We start from the raw sequence: 27,273 nt of genomic DNA, 5'->3' as shown, positions 1-27,273 counted from the left end.
ATGTAGTTGGATGAATGAATCCAGCATTTACATGTGTATTGTGAGAGTTTTCCAACTAAACCCAGTCAGTTGTGATACATATACTAGGGCTGGGGATTGTTTAAAAATTAGTACCAATCCAAGTACCCTACTTAGGATCAATTTATTTTGGTCGATACCTTAAAAGTATCTAGTACGATACACAGCCTTAATATATACACATTATGTAGTATAATATAACACTGGTTCCCAACCTGGGGGTCGCCAAAGCTTCACAGACAAGGCCTTCTTGATTTTAAGGGGTGGAAGAAAGTTTGCTCTTGTCTCAACATCTCATTAATATCTCATTAAAGTGTTATTTCAGATATAAACTTTAAAAACTCCCACGAGGATGATGGCAGGGGGGAGATGTGCACAGAGCCTTCACTTACTGCTAAAAAGCTGCTAAACAGCCTCATCCTGATACGGAAAAGGAAGCAGCTAATAGAAAACTAAAGTATAAGGAAAACTCATCTCTGTTGCACTGCAATATTCACAGGAACTAATCGCTACTGTAGATTTACACAAACTCTCTGCAGGTATTGTGTTCACTATTTGGGTTAATTATGCAGTTATCAATTGTTCTGTAATGAAAATATACATAAAACATATTGGTTTGTTAGGGGTCATCAGTTCACTCAGTGGTGGATTAGGAGCCCTTTAAGGAAAACGGTTGGGAACCACTGTGATACAATACGTAGCATATAATCTGCCCTCAGGTACCTCACTGGTAGAAAAATGCATTTTGCTGCAGTTAGACTGAATGATGCTGTGAAGTCTTTTTTCCTACTTTGGTCCTCTGGGAAGTGTGTTTTCAAAATAATATGCTGAGTAAGGGATTATTTTATTATGGTCATGATCATTAGTGTTTTTATTTGTTTATTTTTTAAATGATTGATATTGAATTAATATATGTTGCTTCAGTTATGGTATGTTTTTGTTTCATATCATAAGATGACATGAGTTTGTATCATGGAGAAGAAAGTACATGCATGGATGAAATGAGTTAACAAATAAAAAGTAGGAGAAAAAAAGGAAAAAAAAAGATACTGTGTAGTCTGATCTCAGCATTAATGTGATTCTGATATTACATTAGTTGCTTCTCCACATTTCATTGATCAGATCTGAAATGGTGATGTTAGCGCTAAAGGAAAAAGAAGAATGGAAACGCTGTCCCCAAATGTCCTCTGTAAGCCATCTTCCTCCCCTACCGACCGCACTCTTCATCACTCAGTGGCGTCTCAGGAGTTTGGAGAAGAACCCTTCTGAGACCGGGTTGTCGGTCTGGGCCTGAGCCTCCTCTTTGACCTGAGCCTTCACCTCTCCCAGCCCCAGCTCCCCTTCCAGCTGCTCCAGCTCCGACTGATCCAGAAGCTCAAAGTCCTCCACGTCGCTGTCTGACTCCTCAGCCAGCTCCAGCAGCCTGGTGGTTTCTGGGAGTCTTGATCGATCTGGATGTTCGCTCGCCAACGTGATGCCGACAGCCGCTTCTATCCTCTCCTGGATGGCGGCTGTGACTGCGGCGGCAATGACGTCACCCGCCATCTGGTTGACCAATTCGAGGGCTTTGTCGACAGGTTGGTCTTTGTGTGTAGGAGGTGCATGCTTGGATTTGATCGCCTGTTGGAGCTGCGGGTGAGGCGAGGGAAGGCCGAGGCTGAGGTCGTCGTCATCGTCGCCATTGGTCGTTGTACCGTTGTCGAGAGACGGGAATTCTGGGAGGCCGCCAGTAAATACTTCTTCTCTGTCGAGGTCTGTGAGGATGAGTTAAAGTTAAGTGATTAAACAGCGAATACACATTTATGTATATACAAATGTACAATTTGACCTGGGTTTATTTTTTTGAAAAGCGTTCAAACATGTTGTATTCATCATATTCTACAAAATGTTCTCCTGGACCATCAAATAGTGATTGTGAAAGTCTTTTTTCCACAAGATTAATCAAACATTTATTAATGACTGATGGGGAATTTATGAATGTGAATTGGTGTAGAGACTAATTATGAGTTAGAATATGAACAGTATGTAAGGGGTCATCATATGGACGATGCATTCTGCTCAGTCAGCAGAATATCGTAACAAAAAGGCCAACATGTTTAATTTACAAGTGTGTGTTCATCTACAGGACAGTATGGAGTCGCCAAACGTACCTTCTGAGTTCTCAGTCTGTGGTGTGTGTCCTTCTGACAGGTTGAATGTGCCGTTGTCTGTCCATGTCACATCAGACACCTCTGTATCCGAAACAGACAATTCTTTACACACTGTGGAGTCGAGCTGCAGGAGGGACACATGGAGAGGTCAGATACAGTCCTCAGTCTAAGCAAAAACACATTCTGAAGTTTGATTGAAGTTACTATGAGACTTAAGCTGTCTGAATTAGTCAAATCAAATGTGTATCTTCCAAAATGAGTCAAATTAGTATCAAATTCCCTATTTGTCTTTCTCCAGACAGTGTTTTCTTTGTTGAGCCACAGCTGAGACTTAACATATTGTAACTTGTGAAGATTCACACTTAATTTGTCTAATTTGGACTACTGAAACTGAACTTTGGATTTTCACAAACAAGTTAGGACTCAAATTTACTAAGAAGAAATCTCTTTAAAACTGAGACAAACATCAATCAAACAGAAATGATCAGAGTCCAAAATATCAATGTGGATATGGGTGTGTGAGGATTTCTTTAAGACTTGATTAAATGTGAACTGATATGGATATTGGTCGATAGGTCGATCAGGTATTGGTGACAATGGGCCAATCTGGTATGGGATACCATTATTTTCACAAATAACAATTACTGGATTACAACTCACTCAAAAACTAGCTGTGATATCGCCAATGCTGCTCGTATGTACACATGTTAAACCGAGATTTAAGTTAAGTGGCTTTGCAAGACCTTCCTGTTGCTGATTCATTTGTTACTCTTCCATGATGTTACCAACTCAATATCTTAAAAACTTTGGAAACAGTTTGACAAGCAGCTGGTACTGATGAAGGCACTGAGCTAATGAAGAAAATACACTTCCAGTAAGTGGACCTTGTGTAGATATTTTCAAGTCTTACAGGTGTTTGGCTTGACAAGCAATCTCCAAAAAACATCTTTTGGCCTTCCCCTTTGGCACAGGCCTTGATGCTGATGTGGATCATGTGCATTGAATTTCAATTAGCTTTAACTGAAACCTGACAGTCAACAGAGGCATAATTAGATTGAGATGAGATGATCAGCCAACCTTGGGAAACATGGAAGAGAGGTCTGACTCAATGCCCTCTTTCTCGGTCTGAGCCTGCAATAGTCTTTTCTCTGAAAAGAAGAACAAAAAGAGGGCACTGATTTACTTTTTTGAAACAGAGAAGTACTGATATTGGGTTTCTATGACTGTTGCTTAAGATGTATTGGTATTGTTAAATTGTGTAATCTTTCCAATGTTTATTACACAATGTTCCAAAATGTTTCAGGCTAGTGACGCATGTGTTTGGTGTTTTCATTGTATTAATGTGCACTGAATGTGGATCTGAAGTGATGTCTTTTCATTCTCAGTTTGTTTGGAATAAACAGAGGGCAAACTGGATAGTTGGCATCAGCTTTAAGTGCAGTCATAAAAAGCCATGAGCACCACTGAATAACTAACTTTTGATCTCTTTGGAAATGAAGAGCAGACACAATGAGCACTTTGCATTATGTAACGATGCAGAACATATTGATACACAGTATGCTTTATATTTGTATGTATGGTAGTTACCATGATTCTCTCTGATTTTTCGAAGGAACTCTCCAAGGCCAAAGTCCAGCTTCTGCAGAACTGGCTCCAGCCACAAACCAACCTCATGAGATGAAATCAGAGGCCACAGGAAGACGCCCAGCACTGCAAGAAATATCAGGACAGAATATGAGTAAGTATTTGTTATCACAAAGTAGATTTGCTGTTTCTTAATCACAGTTTGCACTGTGGCAGCATTTGTCTAATGTCTGATTGTTAATTGGCAGCACATATTGGAGTGAAGGGGGACCACAAATGAACTCACCTAGTATATATGAGATAACAATCCCTGGAATGTAGCGTCCTAAGACAGCAAAGAAGGTGCACAAACTGCAAACCAGCAAGCAAAACTAGAAGAGAAAGAAAGCAAACACAAGAAATATGACAGAAAAAAAAGTATACTGATATATTTTCTTCTTATTACAGAGACAGTGAGTGTCAGTTAATAGTTTGACATTTTGGGAAATACTCTGATTCTTTTCTTGACAACATCACCCTACACCAAATGTATTTTTGAACTTTGGAGAGCTGGCTCTTTCCCTCTGCTTTTTGTCATTATGCTACGTGAGAGTGGTATTGATCTTCTTAAAATCAATAAGGATTTTCTCACTATGTTAAACTCTTCTTTAGGAAAGAAACTTTTATACAAATTTAATCATGCAGTATGACTTCAATATCTAATAAGCTAATGCAGACAGTCAAATGGAATAAAACCATATTTTGAGAATTTAATAATTGAGAAATATAATATTACAATTACCATCTCTCACAACATTCAAGATAAATAATGACATGTTTTGATATTTTGCATTACTGATAATTAAGTGGAAATACACCCAATTCACAACCTCTTGATTGTTCTGGCAAGTTTTAGCTCAAATCTGCTCCACCAAAGTCCGAGAGAGTGATGAAGTATGTATGTATCTGAATGGGCAAAATACCTCAGAAAGCCTGACAACCATATGCTTCTCTGCTCTACTGTGGTAACTCAGTCAAGGGCGTAACAATGGTGTTGACATTGGTGGGGACATAATGTGTGTGTATGTTGATGCTGTTTAGCGGGCGGGTCTGGGGGTCCTCCCCCAGGAAATTTTGCATTTTTTAGATGCAATTTCCAGCATTTTAACCAATTCTGGGGTGGATAGTCCCAAATCCCTTTTGATTCACAGGGGACAAGATTGTCAAGATTGAGAATTGGGTTTTTTTGGTAAGCAAATCATTAAAGTGTCAGGAGACTTTACCATTATCACATGCCAAGGCATGTGTAAGATGTTTTGTTATTACATTTGTTTCTGAAATTTCAGGATCTGTAAGTAAAGCAGGTAATATGAGTTTGGGTTCTGCAGTCTTTGGGCATTTTATATTAATTAACTGATGAAGTTTTAAGTGCACACTGCATAGATAAGTATGAAAAGTGTGAATAATAAAAGTGGAAATGTAGAAGGAGGGCTACTTAGAGTTACCAATGAACATTCATTAGCTCTGTACAGTTCCCACAAAAATAATACACCAGTAGTCAAGATATTAAGGTCCAGCAAATTTTTTATTAATTCTTGTTTAGGTTATTCACTGAGATGGACGTGCAGGTCAGGAAATGACGTAAACGGACCGTATATGGTTTGTTATTTGTGTTATTACGTTACGTGTTGGACTAAATACATGGACATATTGAGGAAAGTATTCCGGTTTTATGGAAACGGATTTCATATTTCACAAGAATGGATACTTGGCGAGCTGTACAGAAAGTCCTGAGTCATAAGATGAACGTTGTGGATAAAGGGAAGACTTTGAAGGTATGTAGCATTATAGCTTTTCTTACTTTAGCTGAGTGGCTAGCCGAGCTAATCGCTAATACTATTACGGCTGTGAGCAACCATATAAGTCGTGGGTGGTCTTGAATGAATCAGGACAATCTAAGCTTTCCAACAATGTACGGCATGAATATATATGTTTAAGGGTTGGTGTTTAAAACATTCAGAAGAACTTGTGGCTACCTCCTAACATCCGTCCCGTCTCGTAGGCGGAACAGCGTGCATTAAGAGGTTAACCGACTAGCTTAAAACAAGACTGATCAGATCAGAGTAATGAGGTCTAAACGAGTACAATCAGTTCGTTGTGCATTTCTACATCAATCCGTGGAAGCCACGACATTTACAGCCACTTATAGACAGCATAAATTAAACAAAAGTTAGATGTCATTTTAGCTGCTCGGACGTCCGCCTCCACAGTGTGTGAAGCGACATTTCACTGAAGGGGGACGTGACCGAACAGGTTTTTACAAGACTGTTCTGTGATAAACTTACTGTTGATTTTGTGAAATAGCCTCTGATGTCCGTCAGTTTCCTTTTCCTGCCCGAGGCAGACATGATGACTCGTCGTAGACCAGTAGACAGTAGACAGTAGTAGACCGAAAGTAGACCGTCCCTTGTCAGCTGTTATTCCGTAATCTCTAATATTTCTGTTATTCTCTCAGCTGTTATCCTGCTGTCACCGCGCGCTTAGCTACCAACCTAGCAACGATAACTAGTGAAGGAAGATGAGCCAATCACAGATAGCAAGGCTGTCCCCACCAATGACACGCCGTCTTTGATAGAAGGTACGCATGAGGGTAAAATTAACCATTTATTTCCCGAATGCCGTGCAATTACCCATTCAAAATTGGTATGGACATTTTAAACGTATCCAAATATTGGTATGGACACGTCCATAGTGTCCATACGCAATTTTACGCCCTTGAACTCAGTGAACAGTTGACCTTAGTCTGGGGTCATCAGCCATCTCTGGCTCACCTTGCCAGGGTTTTGCTGTTTGAAAGCTGATGTCTCCTGGAGGAAGAGTTTGAGGGAGTCACTGAGGTGAAGTCCAGCCCCAGACCGGCTGTCCTGGCCTGAGTCAATGATCTCCCAGCTACAGGGGAAGAAAGGCAAAAGTAATTTTAGTCATCTTTCAAATGACTGAGATAATGTTTTGTTTTCAATGTCTTGCTCGCGGCATCTAAAGCAAATCAGCGGAATCTACATTTGTTTTCCTCCACACTCGATAAGTCTCAGAGAGGAAGTTGGGTAAATGTTTGAAAGTGTCTGACTTTGATACTGCAGCCAATATTTGCGATGATCCTTCTCTATCTTTATTCAAGCAGTTTTAATTATCCAAAGGTGGAAAAAAGAAATGCTGGCAATGATGATGGTGTCTTCATTTGACCAATTGGAGTAGAAGATGATCAGACATCCAAATAGATAATTTATGTGGTTGTTATAGTTTGAGGACTGGACGAATAATGGGTTGATTGATCAGTTAAGTGACAGACATTTGTCACTTCCAGCATTGCAAATGTGACATCCGCTTCAGAGAATGTCAGCTTGAACACTGGGAATTCATGGCCATTTTTACAAAGGTTCTGATAATCCTGTGTATATTCATCACTACGAGCGACACCTTTCACAGTTGTTTGGTCCAGTATCCTCCAGCTGAAGACAATGTCCAATGTCCATCAAGTCTATCCTCTCACCTTGTAAGCCAGGGAAATATGCTCACACTTTGGCTTCTCTTTAGAGTCTCAAAATAATTTCTAGAAAAACTGTACAGAACTTTTTACAACATTGCTTCAAATGTGCTTTACAAACAAACTGAGTTGACCAGTTGGGATGTGTAGACGGTTACATTTTATTTATTGATATGAAATGCAGTGACTACTATATAAATAGGATCAGCATTGGAATTGACCAAGAAAGGGATTGAAAAGGTTTATTTGAAGGCTTAGAATTCTACTGGTCGAGGGTCATTGATAAAATTTAGTACTAGAAAGAAGAAGCCAGTCCAATGCAAATGTCATAGTCTAAATTAAGAAGCCTACAATAAAACTGGCAAGATGACTTAACAGACAGGTGGCAGATGGGGGCAAAGTGCTTTCCATGCTGTGCTCAAGCTGCTAACTCTGGGCCTAAAAAGTGTAGCCAATGGGGGAAGTGTCTTAAACGTGCATTCCCTTGAATAGCCAGCAGGGGTCAACACTACTAGCTGCAAAAGGGAATCAGATTGTATAGACGTCTCTGAGGGTCTCAATCTCAAGTTTTAAGTCTTCCTCAATACTTATGGTATTAATTATGGTATGTTATAATAGATGTATAAAGCAAGGTATTCATTGGTGTGTGGTTACTTTGTCACTACTGCAGCTACCGGTTAATCAAGTATCGGAGTAGCCATCAAAGAAGTGTCACTATTTCACTGTTTTTTTATGATATTGTACTAAATTACCCTCTAAGAAGTCGGCTGTTCAGTTTTTACGGTAAATACATTTTGTTTTGAGCCTTTTTTTCTTAACCAAAATTAGCATCCCAATTTATATCACAGTTAACATGAACTACAGGTGCACCTTGTCTAAAATACCAAGTTTGAGGCTTGAAAACTGTAGTCCACAAACCAATGGGTGACGTCATGGTGACTACGTCGACTTCCTTTATACAGTCTGTGGCTTTGGTACACCTAGGAATCCTGAGCCACCTGTTGATATATGATACTTTCTCATCCAGGGTGGGTGTTCCCAAAAATCATCTCCCCATTTAAACTCTACTATCATGGCCCCTCCTGATCCACGTAAACCAGCTATAAAAGGCACACGTGAGGTTGCAGTAAATAGATGTATAAATAGAAGACCTGCCTCACTAGTGTAACTGGCTATAAACCAATAGGTTTTGTCATTGGGAGTTTCCTTCACCATTTTTTAGGGAGAACAATTATCAATGTGTTAGCATTCAGAACCATATATCACATGATGTCTTTGAAACAAGATAATGGCAAGTACAAAAATTGTGGACTGAGGTAAATTTTGGAGTAAAGAAAAACAATCTGTGTAACACTGGGCTAAGGTGTAGGTAACTGTCTCAACAGGGTTCATCACATTAAATGACATTGGTTAAATTTAAGTTCATTAGAGGATGGAGACCACGTATCCTGTGAAAGCAGCTGTCCTAGATACAGCTAGTGTGAAATCACCATGGAGATCTGGTTACTACAACAGCTGAGCAGGTTCCGACCAGTTAACACAGCTGTGAGGTTCCTGTCCTAACTGTGAAGCATGTGATTGGTCACATGAGGGTATAAAATAAACTACCAGTAATTTTGCAGGTCATTCATTTGTGAACCCAAGTATTTAGCAAATTCATATTTTCATTTGATAGCACAAATTTTGTGCCAAGTAATCGAGCAGATGTTGAGCACTGTATAAGTGAAAACTGACCTGGTGGCACTGGAAATATGTGTCAAGGAATCACCAAGTGAAAGCGACTCATCCTAAGATGAACATGAATGTTCGCATCAAATTTGAAGACTATAGAGCTGTCACAATTAATAAATTGATAATCAGTTAGTCAACCACGAGAAAAATGAACTGAATAATCATGATAGCCAAATTTTTCGCAAAAAAATCACAGATACCTGTTTACCAAATGTTAGTCATATATCTGGTTTACATACTCAATTATAATAAACTGATTATATTTGGGTTTTGGTCAATAGTCAGAAAAAACAAGACTTTATGGAGAGTACCTTTGAACCCTGGGACCTTTTGACTGACATTTCATGAACCACATGAATAATCAACATCAGTTTAATCATAGCCCAACGCCCACCCACACATACCCACACCCACACCCACACAAATCAAGTATATACTGGCCTGCATGGTACAAGCATGAAAGGCCAAGAGAAGCTAAAGTATCTCATATACACCCACCACCCCTTCCACCTGACCCAAACACCCAACCTTGTCTCACATAACCCTTATGACGAAAAGGTCAACCCACTGCTCCCCTCTCGCCTTCCAGGCACGTGCCAACATAGGAGGCTGGTTTCCAGGGAAACATGATGGGCTGAACATGTGACAGTGATACTATGAAGCAATAATAGCAATAGGGGATGGACAGGTTAAGCATTTCAATCTTCAACGAAAGATAGATATCTACCAGGAAAGAGAGGTCTTCTCGGATTATATAGAGTAAAATTTCACCACATAGTCTCGAATGTGGCAAAGTTTATTAATGGACATGTCCATGGAAAAGCTGACATTGTTGTTTTAGTATGAAAAGTGTATAGGAAAACTAGAAAAAAGAGGTTATGTCCAATTTGAAGTGAAAGTAGTGAATCTTTGCATTTTCTGGTATGGTTATTGGTGTTGCAGCTTACTGGCAACCTAGACACATTTCTGATCTTTGTAAAAAACATAGAAACTTCCACATCCATATCTTCTATTATTTTCCTATATTCAAACACCTCGCTATATGCATTATGGCATGATGAATTTATTGTAAGAAAATTGTGGACCAACATCAAATCTGTCATCAAACTTGGAAAACTACCTATCCATCAAATGCTACACAACCCTGCTCTACTGGATGAGAAGCAGCAGCAGGAGAACTCATCCTCTCTATTTATATATTACATAAACCGCATTAGTCTTGCTAATCATCAGCAACCACAAGTAGCTAGGGCTTCCAGACTTGGCTATTTCTTGAAAACTGGGACTTACATTGGGCAATTAAAAGTCAATAAAAAAACAAATTGAAATATCATCCATCGTTTTCAGTCCATTCAACCCATGGCTAGGCTAATTATAACAAGGATTCATTGCATGAATGACTGTATAGACATCTGTGCACTGATTCGGAAATGGGGATGAAATGATGATCAGAATTACAGACAGTATGATTTAATAGAGACAAGCTCCAAAATAAATATTTACCATACACTGACAAATATATGAAACAACTAGAAAGCGACTCCTAATACAAAATGAATCTAAATTAAATCTAATGTGATGATACTTTTCATTATATAAAAGGTATTTTAAAATTTCTTAAAATTCAGACTGAGTGAAATCATATCCTCATCTGTCTACCTGTCAGCTTCACTAGTTTGTAGTTCCAACTTTAATCCAAAAGCATTTACAGAATGTAGAAAGAATAGCTGTCACCCACATGGGCGGCGAATCTCAACATTTTTCAGCCCTGTCACATGCTGTACGTGCTCTAGGAAAAATTTGGATACTGAGAAGGGAATATATCATGTTACATTTCCTCCATCAGTCATGTCCATGGCTCTGTCCAATCCATCAGTTTGAAATCATTTTTAACATTGCTTCAATCCCAGAACAGGTAAAAATCCTACCTTCGGCGAACATCACAACAATCACGTCAGAGCATTGTTGACGGGGAAGGAGGTCGGCCATACCATATGAACAGCTGTCGGGCAGATATCACTTTTTACCCAATCAGTAATCTCTAAAACAACACAGGGAGTGGCATGTCTGAGCTTTTAACAAGCCTGGTGATGGCGCCTTAAAAATAGAATGAGACACACAATGCAAGGAATGGCGGCAAAAGGCGGGTGTAAATATGTTTCCCCCTCTGCCTGGGCATATATGACAGAAATCCTGACTCTGAAGTAACTAATACCTGTTTACGTTCTGTGTGCAGCCACATATACAGTAAGATGACATTAACGGAGTTCCAGTTGATCCAGTTAATACCTTTGCAAAATGCCAGTCTACACATATCTGTCCAAGACACCCAGCCAAAACCTACTAGTATTATAAGACACCGGTGTCACTGACGGAAAAGGAGTGATGACGCAACCATATGTACTGCTTTCCAAGGAGATCCATGCCTTGTTGTTCAGGTCCTGGATCTATTAAGACTGAAATTGAAAATTAAATGCACCAAAAAAACAACGTTCCTTGTCATAACTTGATTTCAATAAGTTTAGACTGAGGCCAAACCCTGATTGCACAATTAAAACTGACAAAAACAAGATTACAGTTCCCCACATGATAGTTTTTTAAGTGGTGTCAAAAGCCTTAAATATGTAGTTCTCCCAAATCACCAAAAAAGAAAAAAACAATTTTTTCACTCAATGCCACTCCTCTTTTTGGGTCTATTACTTTAGTTAGAAGCAACCTCAGGTAACTGGGGCATTCTGGAAAGATGTGTTGCTGTTTAGTTTTCCAACATTTTCAACTCACCACACTCAAATTTCCATTCACTTCTACTGTTCTCAGGTGGAAGAGATTTCAGTGACAGATACTACACACAACCCAAACTGTCTACATGAGATACCACATGTGGTAAAAGAGAAAATACACATTTTCTTGTGATTTGGGTGAACTGACCCTTTAAGACAAAGACAAAACAAGCTAGCCATTGCTCTCTGTGCTTTCTAGGTCCTCTACCAGATCACACACAACCCCAGACATACCTCAGTCCTGCCCCACGGTCTTCAGGAGACATCTCTTCTTTCAGAAAATTCAACAACACTCAATGAAGTCAGCCAAAAACTGGATGTTGGTTGGATGGTGAAGATGGTATATATATAGGTAGGAAGCAAGAGACAGGTAGAACGGCAGGTAGAATTGTCTTTCCCAGCAACAAAAAAACCACACAGGTGCGAACTCGGGGTCGAGCCAAACTCAGGTTTTACGTGCCACACGGCGCGAAGGCAGCTTGTGTTTATCCTCAATGAAGCCCCGGTTGGAGTATTTCAAGAGGCCTCATCTAAAAATAACCCGGTCACACTACATTCCGACTGGCAGCCATCAGGAGGACAGAGAGATGGGGTTATAGGGGGGTAGAAACAGCAACCACCCCCCCCGGACACCCCCCAACACCAACACCACCAACCTCCAAAACACACTTCCAGTTGTGTCAGTGACAGGACATGGACAGACAGACGGGGGGGGGGGGGGGGGGGGGGGCATGTGTGTCTCATATTCTGTCAGGTGTTGACATAGTGTTGTTTGTATGTTGATGACAAGTATTCCTCTTCAACACTGAGCAACAACACATGCTGTTTATTAAAGGGTTTTTTTGTCTAATGAAATAATACATCAATCAGGTTTTATATTAGTGGAGGACAATAAATCTAATCTCACCTAACTTGCATACAATAAGGTTTAGTATTTAGTTCTACAAGACTTCAAGGATGAAGAAAGCTTCAAACTCTTGTATCTGATTGAACATTGGACGCCTGCTTGTCAGTTGTTTGATTGTCTAGTTGAGTGAAACTGAGAGTTGACCTGAAATGACCTGGAGTACAGGTACATATTTGGAAAACTTATTATAGATTGTAAGAAGCTGAAACAGAGGAGTTGATGAGGAGCAAAGAGGGGAACGGGTTTATCTTTTGAAACCCGCCTGCTGTTTTTATAGAAGACAGATTCTGTGATAAGTTATATTGTAATGTGAAAAGTGAGGATACATTTAAGAATAATAAAGGATACAAAGGCATTGTTGTATACATCTGGTTTAATTTACTCACAATGCCAATGATATGATCAACAACAAGATCTCTTCAATTATTCCAAGTGGTGTAAAAAAGAAAATATGTGATATATAATATCTTAAATGCAAATTAGAACAATATTCAAAGCAACTCTGGATCATCCTTCACTGTTTGTCTGTTTTCTATCTTATTTCAGCTCAATACAGATAATTATTATATAACTTTTTCTGACCTTTGACCATCATCTAGTTTTTAGTATGGTTTTATTTGTGTGCCTGAAGTTGTATTGTCCTGTCTGAAAATATGTAATACTACTTACCAGACAGCCCTTTACAATCACAAGCATTTTTAATAAAACACTAAAAAAGCATTTGGTAGGTATTGAAAATGTTCATTAACGACAATACATAGATTAAAGGCCAACAACTGTATCGCACTGATCAAATAGCTAACATGAAGTAGAAATTGTGCAGCATACAAATATAAAGTAATGACTGAGTGAAAATACTCACAAAAAAAACATATAAGTAAATTGCATTTTGTTTATTCTAGAGCTAACCCTAACCCATTAAATGATTAATCAATCAAAAATGAACCAGCAGCTATTTTAATAAGTACTTTTTCAAAGCATAAGCAAAAATAGCAAATGTACACTGGTTTGTCTTCTTAAATATGAATATTTCCGTTTTTTTAATTCGTTTAGTAAACTGAATATCTTTGGGTTTTAGACTGTTGGTCAGACAAGACAAGATATCAGATTCATAATCAAGAAAATAATCATTAATATTCAGGATTTATTCATTGAAATAAATAAAAATTTATGGTATTGAATCTTTTTGTGCTGCCTTTTTCAGCTGTGACACTTCAGCTTCTCTACATTGACTCAGTAAAGTTTTTACCATTAGAAATCAGAAATCAGCCAACAAGAGGAAGGAAAAATTCAGCACTGACTCATAAAAAACATGATGATTTAATGTGATATGAATTTGAAACTCAAGATGTATTTAGGTAACCAAGAAGTGTCTCCTCCTGTTCTCTATGGCAGCTTTTCATCTCACTTAAAAATCCATGAATGAATATTTATATATTGCTTAGTCCAACAAAACTGTCTTTAAAGAAATATTACAGTGTAGTAAGAATCTGCTCTAAACACATGGGCCAGTACACATCAATAAAGATGAAGAGAAACTTGATTATAACAAATATTTGAAACATTCAGGTTGGTTTGGGGGTAACTTTTCTCTGCTTCTGGTTTAAGAAACAAACAAAAAAAGATCTAAAATAAACACTAAAAATACTTGTTAAGAAGGATTTTTCTTTAGTGTTCACGTGGTTTTGTCATGATGTCATAGCAGGCGGATGTTGCTACACACACACTTTCTTAGAAGTTGCGCAAAGAAGCAGCTCTCAGGTGAAAACACCGGTTCGGGCACTGCACACACGGTCTATAGTTAGTTTTATAGTAAACATAATGTTCAGTACATGGGACAATACAGCTGTTTTTATCATAGAAGGTGATGTTGTAAACTGATGAGCAATGGGTCACTGATATCTACTGATTCACCGAGCAAAGCACAGTCACTCCTCAGTTAGGGTCATGATATGTGATGCTGCAATATTTAATAAATGTGAATAGAAGAAACTACACATTGTAACATCGCTCACATCGAACACAAGTGACACCTCACTGTCTCTACACTAAACAACCTGATTCACACAAACCCCTTGGTTACGTTTAGGGAAAGCTCGTTCTAGATTTGGGTTTAAACGATGGCTTGAAACATCGCCATGGCAACAGTAAACACCACAACAACAAAAAAAATGATCTCGAGTTGCCGTTTGAAACGTGACACTCGTGGTTGGAAGTGAGGGGAAGCAGTGATCCCCTGCAGCAAAGTCCACTTTTTCCTATCTGACTAACCAAAACGTTACTTTACATTGACATCATCGGTACCATAATACCGGATGGGGAACAATGCTCATACAGATGGCTTGTGCGTCAGTGTCAGACACAAAGGGCTTTGACAAAGTGGGAGTTTTTGGCGGCCTGGGGAATGAGAAATTAACATATTTTTCCAATAAATACTTTGGTCAACCAGATGAAACCAGTTAAAATTTAAATTACTTTAAGATAAAAAGTGCTTGGGGATATCTCTTGTTCATATATAACTTGACATCACATCACTTGACTGTGATGAAACACTACCGGCTGGTTTTGTTGTGTTGTTTTCCACCGGTCGGCTTCCATCCAATCAGAGGATTTGCTCTGAAGCACACCCCCTCTGTGACAACTTATCTGATTGGCTCAACTGCTTCATGTCACTCCTCTGAATCAGTTCCGGCACTGGAGAAACAGCTGAGTCACACACACACACACACACACACACACACACACTGGCAGAAATCATGCACACACGCCACTCAGGTTTCACAACTCTTGAGACACTTTGTGTTTGTTGTGGGAACAAACAGCAGCACGGTGAGCCTTTCCTTAAAGCCGCAAAAAAACCCAACAACAAATCGCTCAGAGTCACATGACATTTGTTCATATTTATAAGCATTAAAGCCTCGACACACACCCGAGTGTTTCCATGTGTTATTAAAACAGTGTGAGGGCACATACAGACACTGACAGCTCCTTCACTCCATTGAGAATTACATTTACATTACGATCACTATCTATCAATCAATTATCAGCATACCACCACCCAACTTCAACATGACAAGAGGTCTAACCTGCCATTATAGATGATAATTATGATGCAGTTCATTAATGTTGGCAGTTCGATTCCTGGCTCATCCAATCCACATGTTGATGTGTCCTTTGGCAAGATACTTAAGCCCAAATTGCTCCCAGTGGCTGTGCCAATGGTGTATGAATGTCTGTGAATGGGTGAATGTGACACATAGGGAAAAGGCGCTTATAGTGGTCAAAAACTACTAGAAAAGCGCTATATAGGTACAGTCCATTTGCCATTTTACGATAGCTGTGACATCACTGAGCGGGGTGCGGCCAGATGTGCAACATGCCTGAAAGTTTTCATCCTACAGAGAGCAGAGCAGCAGCAGTTTTCTGCCCGGCGACATTTAAAGTAACAATCACAAAAATCTCTGTTTTGCTTTCTTTGGCGACACCTAAGAGGTAATTCCAGGTGTGTCTTTGGACCCCAGATAGTCATGACGTGAGACAGTTGGTACCTGAGACACAACGCTAGCAAGGACTGGAAAAACCTTCAGATAGCCTTAAAATACTTTATACAGCTCCCAAAACCTATGAACACACTTTATGGTGGAATTCCCTTATAATGTCTTAAGCCAATAAAGCACAGGCAATATCATGGATATATATATATATATATATATATATATATATATATATATATATATATATATATATATATATATATAGCTGGTATCTCAGCAATGTGTTTTGTATTCCAGACTCAACACGCTGTTGATTCAAACACGCCAGCTGTCAGCTCGCATTTTGGGTCAGCATCTAATCTTCCACAAAGCCTGCACCCCCGATCCTGATGCACAATTACTCACAAGACACCTCTGACAGACAACAGCAGGTGACCACAACACAATCCCAGCCTGCTGGCCAAAATGTCACAGAGGCAGACTGCGAGAGAGAGAGAGAGGGAGGGAGGGAGAGAGAGAGGCCGAAAACAGATATTTACAGATGTAGATATACAGAGGAGGATGGAAAGCAATGAATCAAACTATTTCCACAGTGCAATGAAAAAAACAAACATCAATCACATAAACAGATAATATTAGATTTATGAGTTGCAGCCATCATGGTGGCTTGGGGGCCTCACAAACCACAAGGTCCTGGTTTCTTTCCTATCAGCTATGTAAATCGTAAGCCCAATGCTGACAGGATTTATGTCTCTAATACCCCTTTTCCACCACCGGTATCTGGCTCCAGCCAGTGCTGGTTTGGAGCTAGTGCTAGAGCCAGTGCTCAGTTGGTGCTAATCCAAGCACCTCTTACGAACCTGTTAAGGAGCTAAACCTGCCAGTGCGCACCTTTGAAGCACTTCCATGATTCACCAGTGAGAGGCAGCAACATGGCGCAGAAGAAGACAAAGAAGAAGAAGAAGAAGAAGACGACAGCTCTGGCAAAAAATGATAAAAATAGTACTTTTAATCAACAAATGTTTAACCATGAACATTAGCCCCGCCCCCAGCCCGCTCACGTAATCGGTTCTTGCTTTAGACCAGCAAAGGCTCCCGTTCTGAGGCTCCGGGCTGGAGCTTTGGTGGTGGAAAAGCAAAGAACCGGTGCTTAGTCGAACCAGCTCCAGCTCCAGCTCAGTGGAAAAGGGGTATAAGGGAGTTGGGGTCAGGGTCGTTGATTTATGTTATTTATTTGTCATTACAATGTTGGATGCCTGTGTTAAATATAATAGCTACAGATCTGAAACTTGAAGTAAATGTATGTAAAAATACAATTTCCATTTTAATTCGACTACTATAGTTTGTTCATGTAGCCTCTGGAGTTGGTGACAGCTTCCTGTAGAGATTGGGCTCACTGGGAGTCTGGCCTTAAAGAGAGATTTGAACTGCAAATCATGGAAAGGCCCCAGAATATAAATATAGAGCTGGAAATGTGTTAAATATGTCCCAACATTACGCTCCCAAGTAATAATAATATTCCAAATTATGGTATGGTTCTCATAAATCTGATGGAAACATGCTAACACCAACATATAGGCCCATGTGGGTACCAATAGGATGACAGAACAAGCTAAAACTATCAAGAGAGTAAGACCCCATGAAAGCTGATCAAATGGGCTTTTTTGTATTGACAGCTACATGTAAGTACTACTGCTCTCTTTCAGACTCATTTCTTCACACTGCGGCAACTTTAAAAACCTGCCAAATTAGCTAAAGGAGTTGCTGTTTACTATGTAGTCAAGGATGTACAGAATAAACTATCACTGCATTACTTTGATACTGAAGTAACACTTGTTCTATTTTCTGATGTCTAAGTGGATTTATGGAGATCTATTGATGATGGACATGGGAGATAATGTTCCTCGGCAAATGTAAGTCACACTGAACGATATTAATATGTGTTTCATGTCTGTGTGTTCAGATTTGACAGATGTATGACTCATAGGAGGATATTATTGACTCTTCTTCAGCTCACAATATCTTTGCCACACCCTCAACTCTTGGGCACCCCTCAAGGAAAGACTTTTGGCTTTGTCCTCCTACATGTCCAGGCCTATTATAGACCATATCCTGTTTTCCTCGTGTTGTCTGGAATGGTTAGTTGAATTAGAGAGGGGCACGGTCAATATTTCATTCTTCACCTCCCCCTTGTAATGTTAATCCCATCCTAATGGGGCTTTTGTCAACAGATACACCTACGTCATAACTGATAACTGTGATAGGTTGAAAGCTCCAGAAAAAGCTTGCACACATGGACTCTGAGTTGGGAATGTTTGTCACTTTGTCCTGGCATCATTTCATTTTCCAAAATTGAATTCTTGGGGATGAGGAAAGGCTTTATATAAAAACCACGTATTGTGCGTTGCTGCCTTCCTCCCCTGAGTAAAAACTTCAACAACACTGAAGCCACTTTTAGCTCAGTTTTCCATGTTGCATTAAGTCTTTCTTCCTTTGCTTACTGTTGTTACTCTGAGATGGAAACACTCTGTGAGCCGCCCCTGACCTGGACTCACCCGACTTTCGGTTACACAACTCAGATGTGTTGCATCCAGCCTGGCGCCCACAAATCCCTCTCACCTCTGCTGAATCCCACCAAGCCTTCGAGACCGCCAGCAGCATCGAGTAACGAACCCCCCCCCAACCCTCAACCACCACCCCTCCTCGCCAGCCACCATACACACATACACACATACACACGTTCACAATGAGGGCAGGAGTGTGAACTAGACCAATGTGACTCCCACCACCCTGCAGTAATCTGTGGACTTACTGAGAAGCTGGAGGATCGAGCTCGAACTGAATTGGCAAAATGGGTCAGAACTCGACAATATTAGCAAGTGAACATGATTTAATGGTTCTAACTATGACTGAGCAGGTTTCTAAGACAGACAGACAGACATAGATAGATAAATGTTTCATCGACTACGTTGAAAGAAAATGTCACATGTGTAAATAATTTAAATGATTCTAAAAATTGTTTAAAACAAAACTAAGAGTCAGACTGTGCGAGGCTTAACTTGGACACAGCTGTCATTGGAGCTACATGCCAAAATACTCACAATGACAATGCAACGTTGCCTATTTAGCAACTTTATAACTCCAATTGATAACTTTTCAGCTTTATCAAAAAAGTGCCAAATCTAGTGGACTGACTGTGGTTGATAAGTAAGACATTCAGTGAGGGCTGGTCGATATATCGATATCGTGATATGAGACTATACATTGTGTTAGAATTGGATATCGTGATATGGTGTTGGTTTTCTTGGTTTTAAAGGCGGCATTACAGTCAAATTGTGTAATTTTCTGAACCAAACTGTTCTAGCTGTTCTATTTTCTGCCTTTATCCACTTAGCCATTAAATCCACATTACTGATGATTATTTATCAAACATCTCAATGTGTAAATATTTTGTGAAAGCACCAATAGCCATCCCTACTATATTGTCAACATATTGACATCGAGGTATTTGGTCAAAAATATCATATTTCATTTCATCCATACGTTTAGACAACCAATCATCAGCCAGACTGAGTCATGAATGAGCTGTGAATGTGCATACCTAATAAAAAATCACTGATTCACACTGATAAACTGGGGAACTCTTTCTCCTTTGTTTTAATCCTGAGCAACTTAAGCATTTTTTGTCCAGTGTCTGGATCATCTTTCTTTTCATGATATTTCAATTCCACAGCCTGAATTAAATAGTTGTTGAACATAAGGATGCCTATTAATTAAATTATAGGAGCATAAAAAAATAATAATACCCAAAATATAACTAGGGTTAGAGTTTGTTATGTTTAGTTTGACTTGTGAACATGATGTTGCTGATATTCAAATTAGTGCATGACATCATCAAGTGTCATCTGGCATCTTTTCAGCCTTTTACTACTTTCTTAAAATAGTTTGCAAGTCTGTCACAATGCTAACATGCTGATGCTTGCAGGTTTAATGTTTACCATGTTGGCATGTCAACATGTGATAATCCAGCCAATAGCTGCCTAGATATGCCAGTTGCTATCTCTAAAACCACAAGCATGTCAAAAAAAATACAACTACACCAAAAACTTTAATTCAACATTAATGAAAACCTCTGTTTAAAAGCTTCAGGTCAAAGTTTTACTGTGTACACATTTTAACAGGAGGAGGCTGGACAAGTCAAAGTTGATCCCTGCAGTCAAACTCAAACAGAGAAATAACTGATTGAAACATCACACTCACATTAGCGCCTGGTGTTTGAGGCTATGTTGGGAATGTGTCAAGTCACTCATATTGACATACTGTCACATGAGCAAAGTGAATGAGCTCCGGCTCCACCAAGTGGTAAAAGTTAAACGCATGTTGAGCACACCAGTGACACCCAGAGAAATATCAGTGAGTAAATTCAGCTGTGATCAAACAAGTGGAACATGGACTATTACTCCTAAAACATGTGTCAAATTCAGTATTTATTTCACTTTCATAGATATAAAAAGGTAATCTGTGAATGCACACTAGTCCTTTTTGAGACAGTTATGCTGCTCTTATAGTCTCACACATCAAAATTAAATTAAAACTATCTGTCTGGCCCCCGGTTGTTTACAAGCTGCAGCAGAAATAAAATCAAAGGCAATTGAATGAAGGTTACTTATTTATAACAAACACATATTTATGTTGAAAAAGCAGAAAAATCCACATATATCTATTAGTGTATTTTGCATGTTGTGAATACAGGATTAGTTCTGAGCAAAAAGTCACAAGGTTGTAATCAGGGAGAGGGTTTTATGAGAGTGCAGCGCTGCATATATAAACAAGGGCGACATCAGTGATGAATTTAGAGCGAGTGATGTTTTCCAACTGCTTAATTTGTCAGAACAACAATCAAAATACCAGAAGATATTCAACTTACCATTACATAAATGTTCTCTTGATTGACTAATCTACTAATGGACTAACCATCTCAGCACTAAATCCAAGTAAATACTTCTGCACGACAAGATGATTTGTGGCTTGAAACTGCACCAGCGTTCGAGCCGTCACATGACTCAGACTCAGAGAGGAGATGTTAGCGGTGGGATTCGATTAGACGGTCATATGTGACCAATCAGCTCTGCAGAGCTTCACAACAGTCCGGTGCAGATTCAGGATGAGTCTGGTGTCAGAAAGGATGCTGCACAGTCTGTTCATGTCTGTGTGTTTAGTTTGTCATGAGATACATTTCCAAAATCTTATGTGCAAGGCAAGAAATATATTTAAGACTCAAGACTTAAAGGATAGGTTCACTGTTTTTCAAATATTTGAATATTCTTGCTGTAAACTAAATCCACAGTCCTCCTTCTGTGCAAAGAAATGTATTTAAAAGTTGATCTGAAGCTAATCTATGAAGCTTCGGCTTTGTCCAAAATGAGTCAAATCTTCATCTTCTATGTTTAAGCGTTACAGTGTTTTTAGTAGCAAAGTCTTTTTGTTACTATACTTCCACCACAGCTCAACAGGAAACACTAAGAGGGAATCTAATGCTAAAAAGACTGTAAATGTGTCAGATATCATTTGATATGACTAACTCACACTGCTGAAGCTTCACATAAGCTTCAGATACACTTCCTACCTCTTTGGGCATCTGACTATTGCTTTAAAACAGCAAACAGTTAGTCTACTTGAGTCAGATTACCCAAACTATCTTGTAGCTATAAGGTAAACTAATGAACTAGTCGGCTGACCTTACTAAATCTTAAATAAAATGAAAAATAATTTGCCATCACTACATTTGATTTACTTTTTTCTTATTTAACTTTACAGTTCCATTGTTGAGTTTCTTCATTGCAGACCTAATTAGCTGGTACGCTAACCTCAGCCCTCCACTAACCAATGAGTCCTACCTTCGGAGCAGCTTTACCTCTCAGATTTGCTTCTGAAACTAAAACCCCAATCTGCCATCGCTGCCCAACACCAAACAAACAACCATCAGACACACTTCAGGGTCCTACCTTGCCGTCATGCTGCGCCACAAGTGAACTCCTGCAGAAAAAGGAAATAAATGATCATGATTTAACAACTGGACGTGTCATTTGATAATCCCTTCATAATGAACATTTGAATACACTGCACAATTAAATGGAATTAGAAAATCTAAAAAATGAATGTCAACATCTGTTTCCTTACAGAGATTAAGAGTTTTAAGGTGGATTTTCTATTTAGTTGGTGCTCATTAAGGCTAATTGGCTTGGCAGCATACAATTAACCATTATTAGGAGTACAAGGGTCAGAGGCACACAACACTACTATTACTAGAGAACTGCTGACTAAGACATAGAAAGGAAAGAAGCTATCATAATTTATTTGGATAATATGAAAATACAGTAATAGATCGTGTCTTTTTGTGTCTTTATTTTCATTTTATAGGTGTCTAAAGGGAAGTGCAATGGTCAGCAATGGTCAGGATGATGAGTAACCACCTCCAGTAAGCATGAAACACTAATCCTTATATCAGACTCCTTCTTACTCATCAGGCTAATGAGTCACCATCAGGGTGAAATCATCAATCAATCTGAGCACGATCCACATCCAACAGCTTGGATAAGACTCATCTCAACTTCTTCCCAAAGTTATTCAGTTTACTGCTACAACCCTCGTAATCGATTAATCTGGAGACTATTTTTGTGATTTTTCTTGATAGTTTTAGTTCTTTTTGGTCTGTTACTGTGGTTTCAGAGGGAAAGTGAGCACATCTACACTGAGAGTAAGAGGAGAGAAGTTTGTGTTAATGATAGCAGACAGATGAAGGCTGTCAGTGTGAATGTGGAAGTTGAAATTAGTTGTGATGCCAGTTTTGTGGAATAATAACATGAATGTAGCTTCTTGCTGACCTCAGCAGGTTTAAGTCATTAAACTCTAAGATTGAATGCATTGTAATTACTTCAAATACTTTAAATGAGACAAAATAGCTGCAGATGAACGTTTAGAACCTTTAGTTGTATTTATTTTACATTTTGTCTTGATGCCTAGTGATTCCTGCATGTGTACTTGTAGCCTAAAATAAACAAACTGGGAGTACTGATGTTATAGTATTTGTATCTTTAAGTGTATTAATATGCAATAACTAAAAAGTAAACTAATAATAAGAGACCACTATAATCACATTTAAGTGAGAAAATTGCTACTAATGATGTTGTCATCCTTGATCGAGTAATCTGCCATCAATTAATCAAAGAAAAGCAGCACATAGTTGTCTCTGTTTATCAACCAATTATATATTCAGGTAATTGTTTCAGCTCTGGTTTTATAGTTTATTAGTAATATTTGATTGACTGCTATCCTTACTCTGCCCTTTCTTGGAAGTTTAATAAAAAAGTCCCGTTGGTGTTACCTGCAGCTCTGGACCGAGCGATGTCTCTGGCGGTCACCATGACGACCAGTAGAGCCAGCAGGATGGCCACAAGGCTGTAGGCTCGGAAAGAAGTGAAGGCTACGAACCTGCAGACAGAGAAGAAGACGCTTCACATCACATCTGCATATTCACAGACACACGCGGCTGCACTCGCTGTCATGTTGTGTCAGTTTGGCTCTTTGAAAGGCGAATGCTAATAATTTGGGGGGAGAGAAAGATGTTGATATTTAGTGAATTTGTGAACTTCTCAGACAGGAAAAAGTGACCTACTGCTTCCACAATCCTCTATTTATATTGATGGAGAAATTCTTTTGAGCATTTTAATGCAAATTATATCAACATTTATACCATGATCTTCTTGCTGATCTGTCTAGGCTGCCTGTATCAGATGGATGCAGGGTTACAAAAGTCTGCCCTTCATGAGTCTGTATGAAAAATGAATATTGGAACAGGAATGTTTACTGACCAAATATCAAAGAAAAGCTTTAAACTATGGCTGGAAAGAAGAATGTAGGTACCATTGGAGACAGAGAGGACATGTTTCTACCATTGTGTCAAAGGATCTTTACTTCTTAGAGTCATTATTTTTCGAATTTGACTGTTTTTAGGCCCAAAAAATGAGGTGAATTCATATTATTCCTCCAGCAGCATAAGGACCAACGTGTAAGGATGTAAAATGAACAGAAAAATCAAATCTAACTGTTAAACGAATGTATAAAATGTGAGCAAGAAAGTGAATATTGATATTTTTTTGTCAGATTGAGGTTGCATGGGATGATTTTGGCCTATAAATTCATTACTACAGCTGTATCTGAAATTAATTGTATTATAAGATATCATGGAAGTACCACAGGAGATAAAGACATGCCAGAAAAACAAGGTCAGAAATTCAGACTGGAAAAAACCCAGGGCTGTGGCTACTGAGGACACTGAGGTCATGTGCTCCATATTTTAGCAGTTTTAAATATTTTTGGATATGGCTTACTTAAATTTGACTACTTGTAGGTCAGCAAATTATAAATACAGCATTCAGCATTTCCCCACTGGAATTTTCTTCCTGACAGATACTAAATGTACAGAAATACAACTCAATAAATTTATATATTTAAAAATTATAATAATAATCCAAATAATAGTAAAGTGGGAGATAGTTGGTGTGGATTTTAACTTTAGTATTTCTCCAATATAGCTTTGACCCTATAGGTATTTAATTAGTTTACATTACACTTTACACTCAATTATTACATTATATAAGATATTATACAGTAGAGACATTGACAAATATAAAACAATTCAAAACAATTAGTGAAAAATATTTACAAACCCCTGATTTTCCAGTATTATGGTAATAAAATAATATACTTATAATAATATCCTTATAAATAAAAATAAAAATACCATTATGTACAATACAAGTGAAGATGGAACCAATGACTAACTGCATACCTTTAATATCATTAGATTAGCCTATTGTAGTCATTCTAAAGGAGAAAATAATTGGGATACAAAATATAAAAATATCTATAAAATTAGACAAATTCAAGAAATATGGTTACTGTATATAGGCCTAAATATAATGATGATGTTTTGCTGAGGTTTGGAGTCAAGCCAAAGTTATTGTTCCAGTAATTAACAGCAGCTCAGAGTCATTAGGATGGCAGTCTGATATCCCTGCGTCATGATGCCTACCAGTACAGCGTGTTGGCTGCAGCAAACAGGGCTGAAGTCCTGCACGGTCTCTGCCTCCAGCTGACCAGGCCGGGGAAGCGACACCCTGCCCGGCCAGGACGCATCTCCTCCCCGCGGTCTGCTCCGCTCAGCGGCCCGGCAGCCGCCTCTCCGCCGGCCCCGGTTCCTGCTTCCCGGCTCCCCAGCATCGGAACACGACCGGGTCCCCTCGGCTCCTCCCGCGGTGTCAAGATCACCGGAGCGTGTACGACAGGACTTCCGCTGTTGGGTTTTCAAAATAAAGGTAACCATGTTTCCCATGAGTGCTGATGCACTCATCAGCAACTTAACATGCTGGATCGGGAGACCATGACATCACGTGAGAATCAATCTCATCTAACTTCATGTTTTGCGCTTTTTAATCAGCATCTTAAGAGGGTTCTGGTGTGATCTCATGATCTTGCAAAGCCGAAGGTAAGGCAGTGATACATAAGATAAGATAAGATATATATAGGTTAATGTCCCATCAGGGAAATTTGTCTTGGGCATGAGGTGTGTCAGTGCATACATAAATTATACAGTAAGCACACATACATATATAAACAAGAATAGAGACAGTGATCATACAACAGTGCCCAAGGACAATAAAATGTAAGTAGTGAAATGATAAAAAGCAGTAAAAAATAAATAAATAAATAATTAAAAAATATATAAAAAATAAGTAGCCTACTGCCTAAAAGCAGGACATCCAGTGTAAACTACTACAAAACTACTTTTTGATAAGTAGAAAGATAGAGTCAGGGATAAAAGAAAGTTTGAAACGGTTGCAAATGGTAGAGAAGACAGCAAACATGTTGGTTAAGTGTCATATTAAGAAGCAACAAGCACAGTGTGAAACTGAAGCTAATATGTACAATTCAATGCAATACCACTGACCGCCACTAGATGGCTCCAAATATCCCTTGCTCCAATAGACTCCTGTTCAAAAAGTTTCAACCTCTCTCTAAAAATACTTAAGTCAATCCTTTTTTTTCAATGTGTAATTCTGATCTTAATTTCTATGTTTGGGCCCTCTAACAATAGTGCTGGTGGTAATTTTGGAGATTATTGCTATCTTAATCACGTACATACAAACAAATCTGTCTCAGTCATCATTTATGACTCAGACTAAATGGTGCGTCTTTGTGCTTTTATTGTGATGGATGAAACCGCCTCACTTCCTGTCTCGTTGAGTCTAGTTCTGTCTGACTTCACGCAGCTCCAGACATCAGCTGCTGCTTGTTTTGTTGTGGTTGAGGTCATTGACGTCAGGTGCGTGTGCGCTTGTGTGCGTGAGTGTTTGTGTGTCTTGTAGTGTGTCGTCATCTGTTTGTGTTATACTGCTATTGTTATATACTCTATGCATGGAATATGAAATAAAGAAGATTAATTTAAGATTCAATAACCACATTTTTACCTGCATTAACTACAGTTAAATAGTTAAATCTACAGGGTGAGACTTTTATATATAAATTAATGTCTGTTACATTGAAGCCCTTGCCAAACATGTTCAGAAAAGTCTAATTAAGCCTATCACTGCCAGGTAAATCTGTCTGTATTTCACAGTACAAGGTTTTTAAATCTGGTGTTGGTGGCCATATTCCTGCTGGCTGGATGAATGCAGAACATGCACACCAGATACTAATTGAGCTGGCTGACTTCCAGTTAGCCCTCTGCTTACTTGAATGGAAATAACATAATTTAATGGCGTGACTCTTCTACACTTTCAAAATGTTATTTCGTAAGGGTCATGTGACACTAAAAAAACTGTATCCACCACTTTACAGCCGCAACAGTAGCCATGTAGTCGGCTATGGGAAGCCTATTACTTGTGAAAAGAACACCTCTATACATCTGACCAATCACTGTGTAAAGCGGGCATGGTTGTAGGCTTGTCTGTTTTAGAAAGTTACAAAAACAGTTGGACTCAGTCCCTCCAATTTCACTATCAGAAAGGCGGTTTCAACAACATAA

The 27,273-nt window shown here is 38.9% G+C and overlaps 1 protein-coding gene across 1 annotated transcript; it reads right to left on the bottom strand.

The window, feature by feature from the left end:
- Window positions 1-498: 498 nt before the first annotated feature.
- Window positions 499-25,496, bottom strand: retreg1 (reticulophagy regulator 1). The gene is made up of 9 exons (XM_053330460.1): window positions 25,282-25,496; window positions 23,572-23,678; window positions 22,193-22,223; window positions 6,563-6,680; window positions 4,039-4,123; window positions 3,756-3,878; window positions 3,246-3,316; window positions 2,169-2,292; window positions 499-1,772 (listed from the first exon to the last, which is right to left on the bottom strand). The coding sequence occupies exons 1-9, from the start codon at window positions 25,467-25,469 to the stop codon at window positions 1,249-1,251; spliced, it is 1,371 nt and encodes a 456-aa protein (XP_053186435.1). The 5' UTR covers window positions 25,470-25,496; the 3' UTR covers window positions 499-1,248.
- Window positions 25,497-27,273: the final 1,777 nt, after the last annotated feature.

Source organism: Scomber japonicus, chromosome 12, assembly GCF_027409825.1.
Source record: "Scomber japonicus isolate fScoJap1 chromosome 12, fScoJap1.pri, whole genome shotgun sequence".
Taxonomy (NCBI): Eukaryota; Metazoa; Chordata; class Actinopteri; order Scombriformes; family Scombridae; genus Scomber; species Scomber japonicus.
This window is presented reverse-complemented; position numbering and strand designations above follow the sequence as displayed.

What these genes read in the sequence shown, in the direction of transcription:
- retreg1 (XM_053330460.1), bottom strand. Translation starts at nt 25,469, where the DNA reads ATGCTGGGGAGCCGGGAAGCAGGAACCGGGGCCGGCGGAGAGGCGGCT. An exon ending in CGCTCGGTCCAGAGCTGCAG is followed by an intron (nt 22,224 to 23,571) that starts GTAACACCAACG and finishes CTTTTTCTGCAG; the next exon opens with GAGTTCACTTGTGGCGCAGC. An exon ending in AACAGCAAAACCCTGGCAAG is followed by an intron (nt 4,124 to 6,562) that starts GTGAGCCAGAGA and finishes TTTCTCTTCTAG; the next exon opens with TTTTGCTTGCTGGTTTGCAG.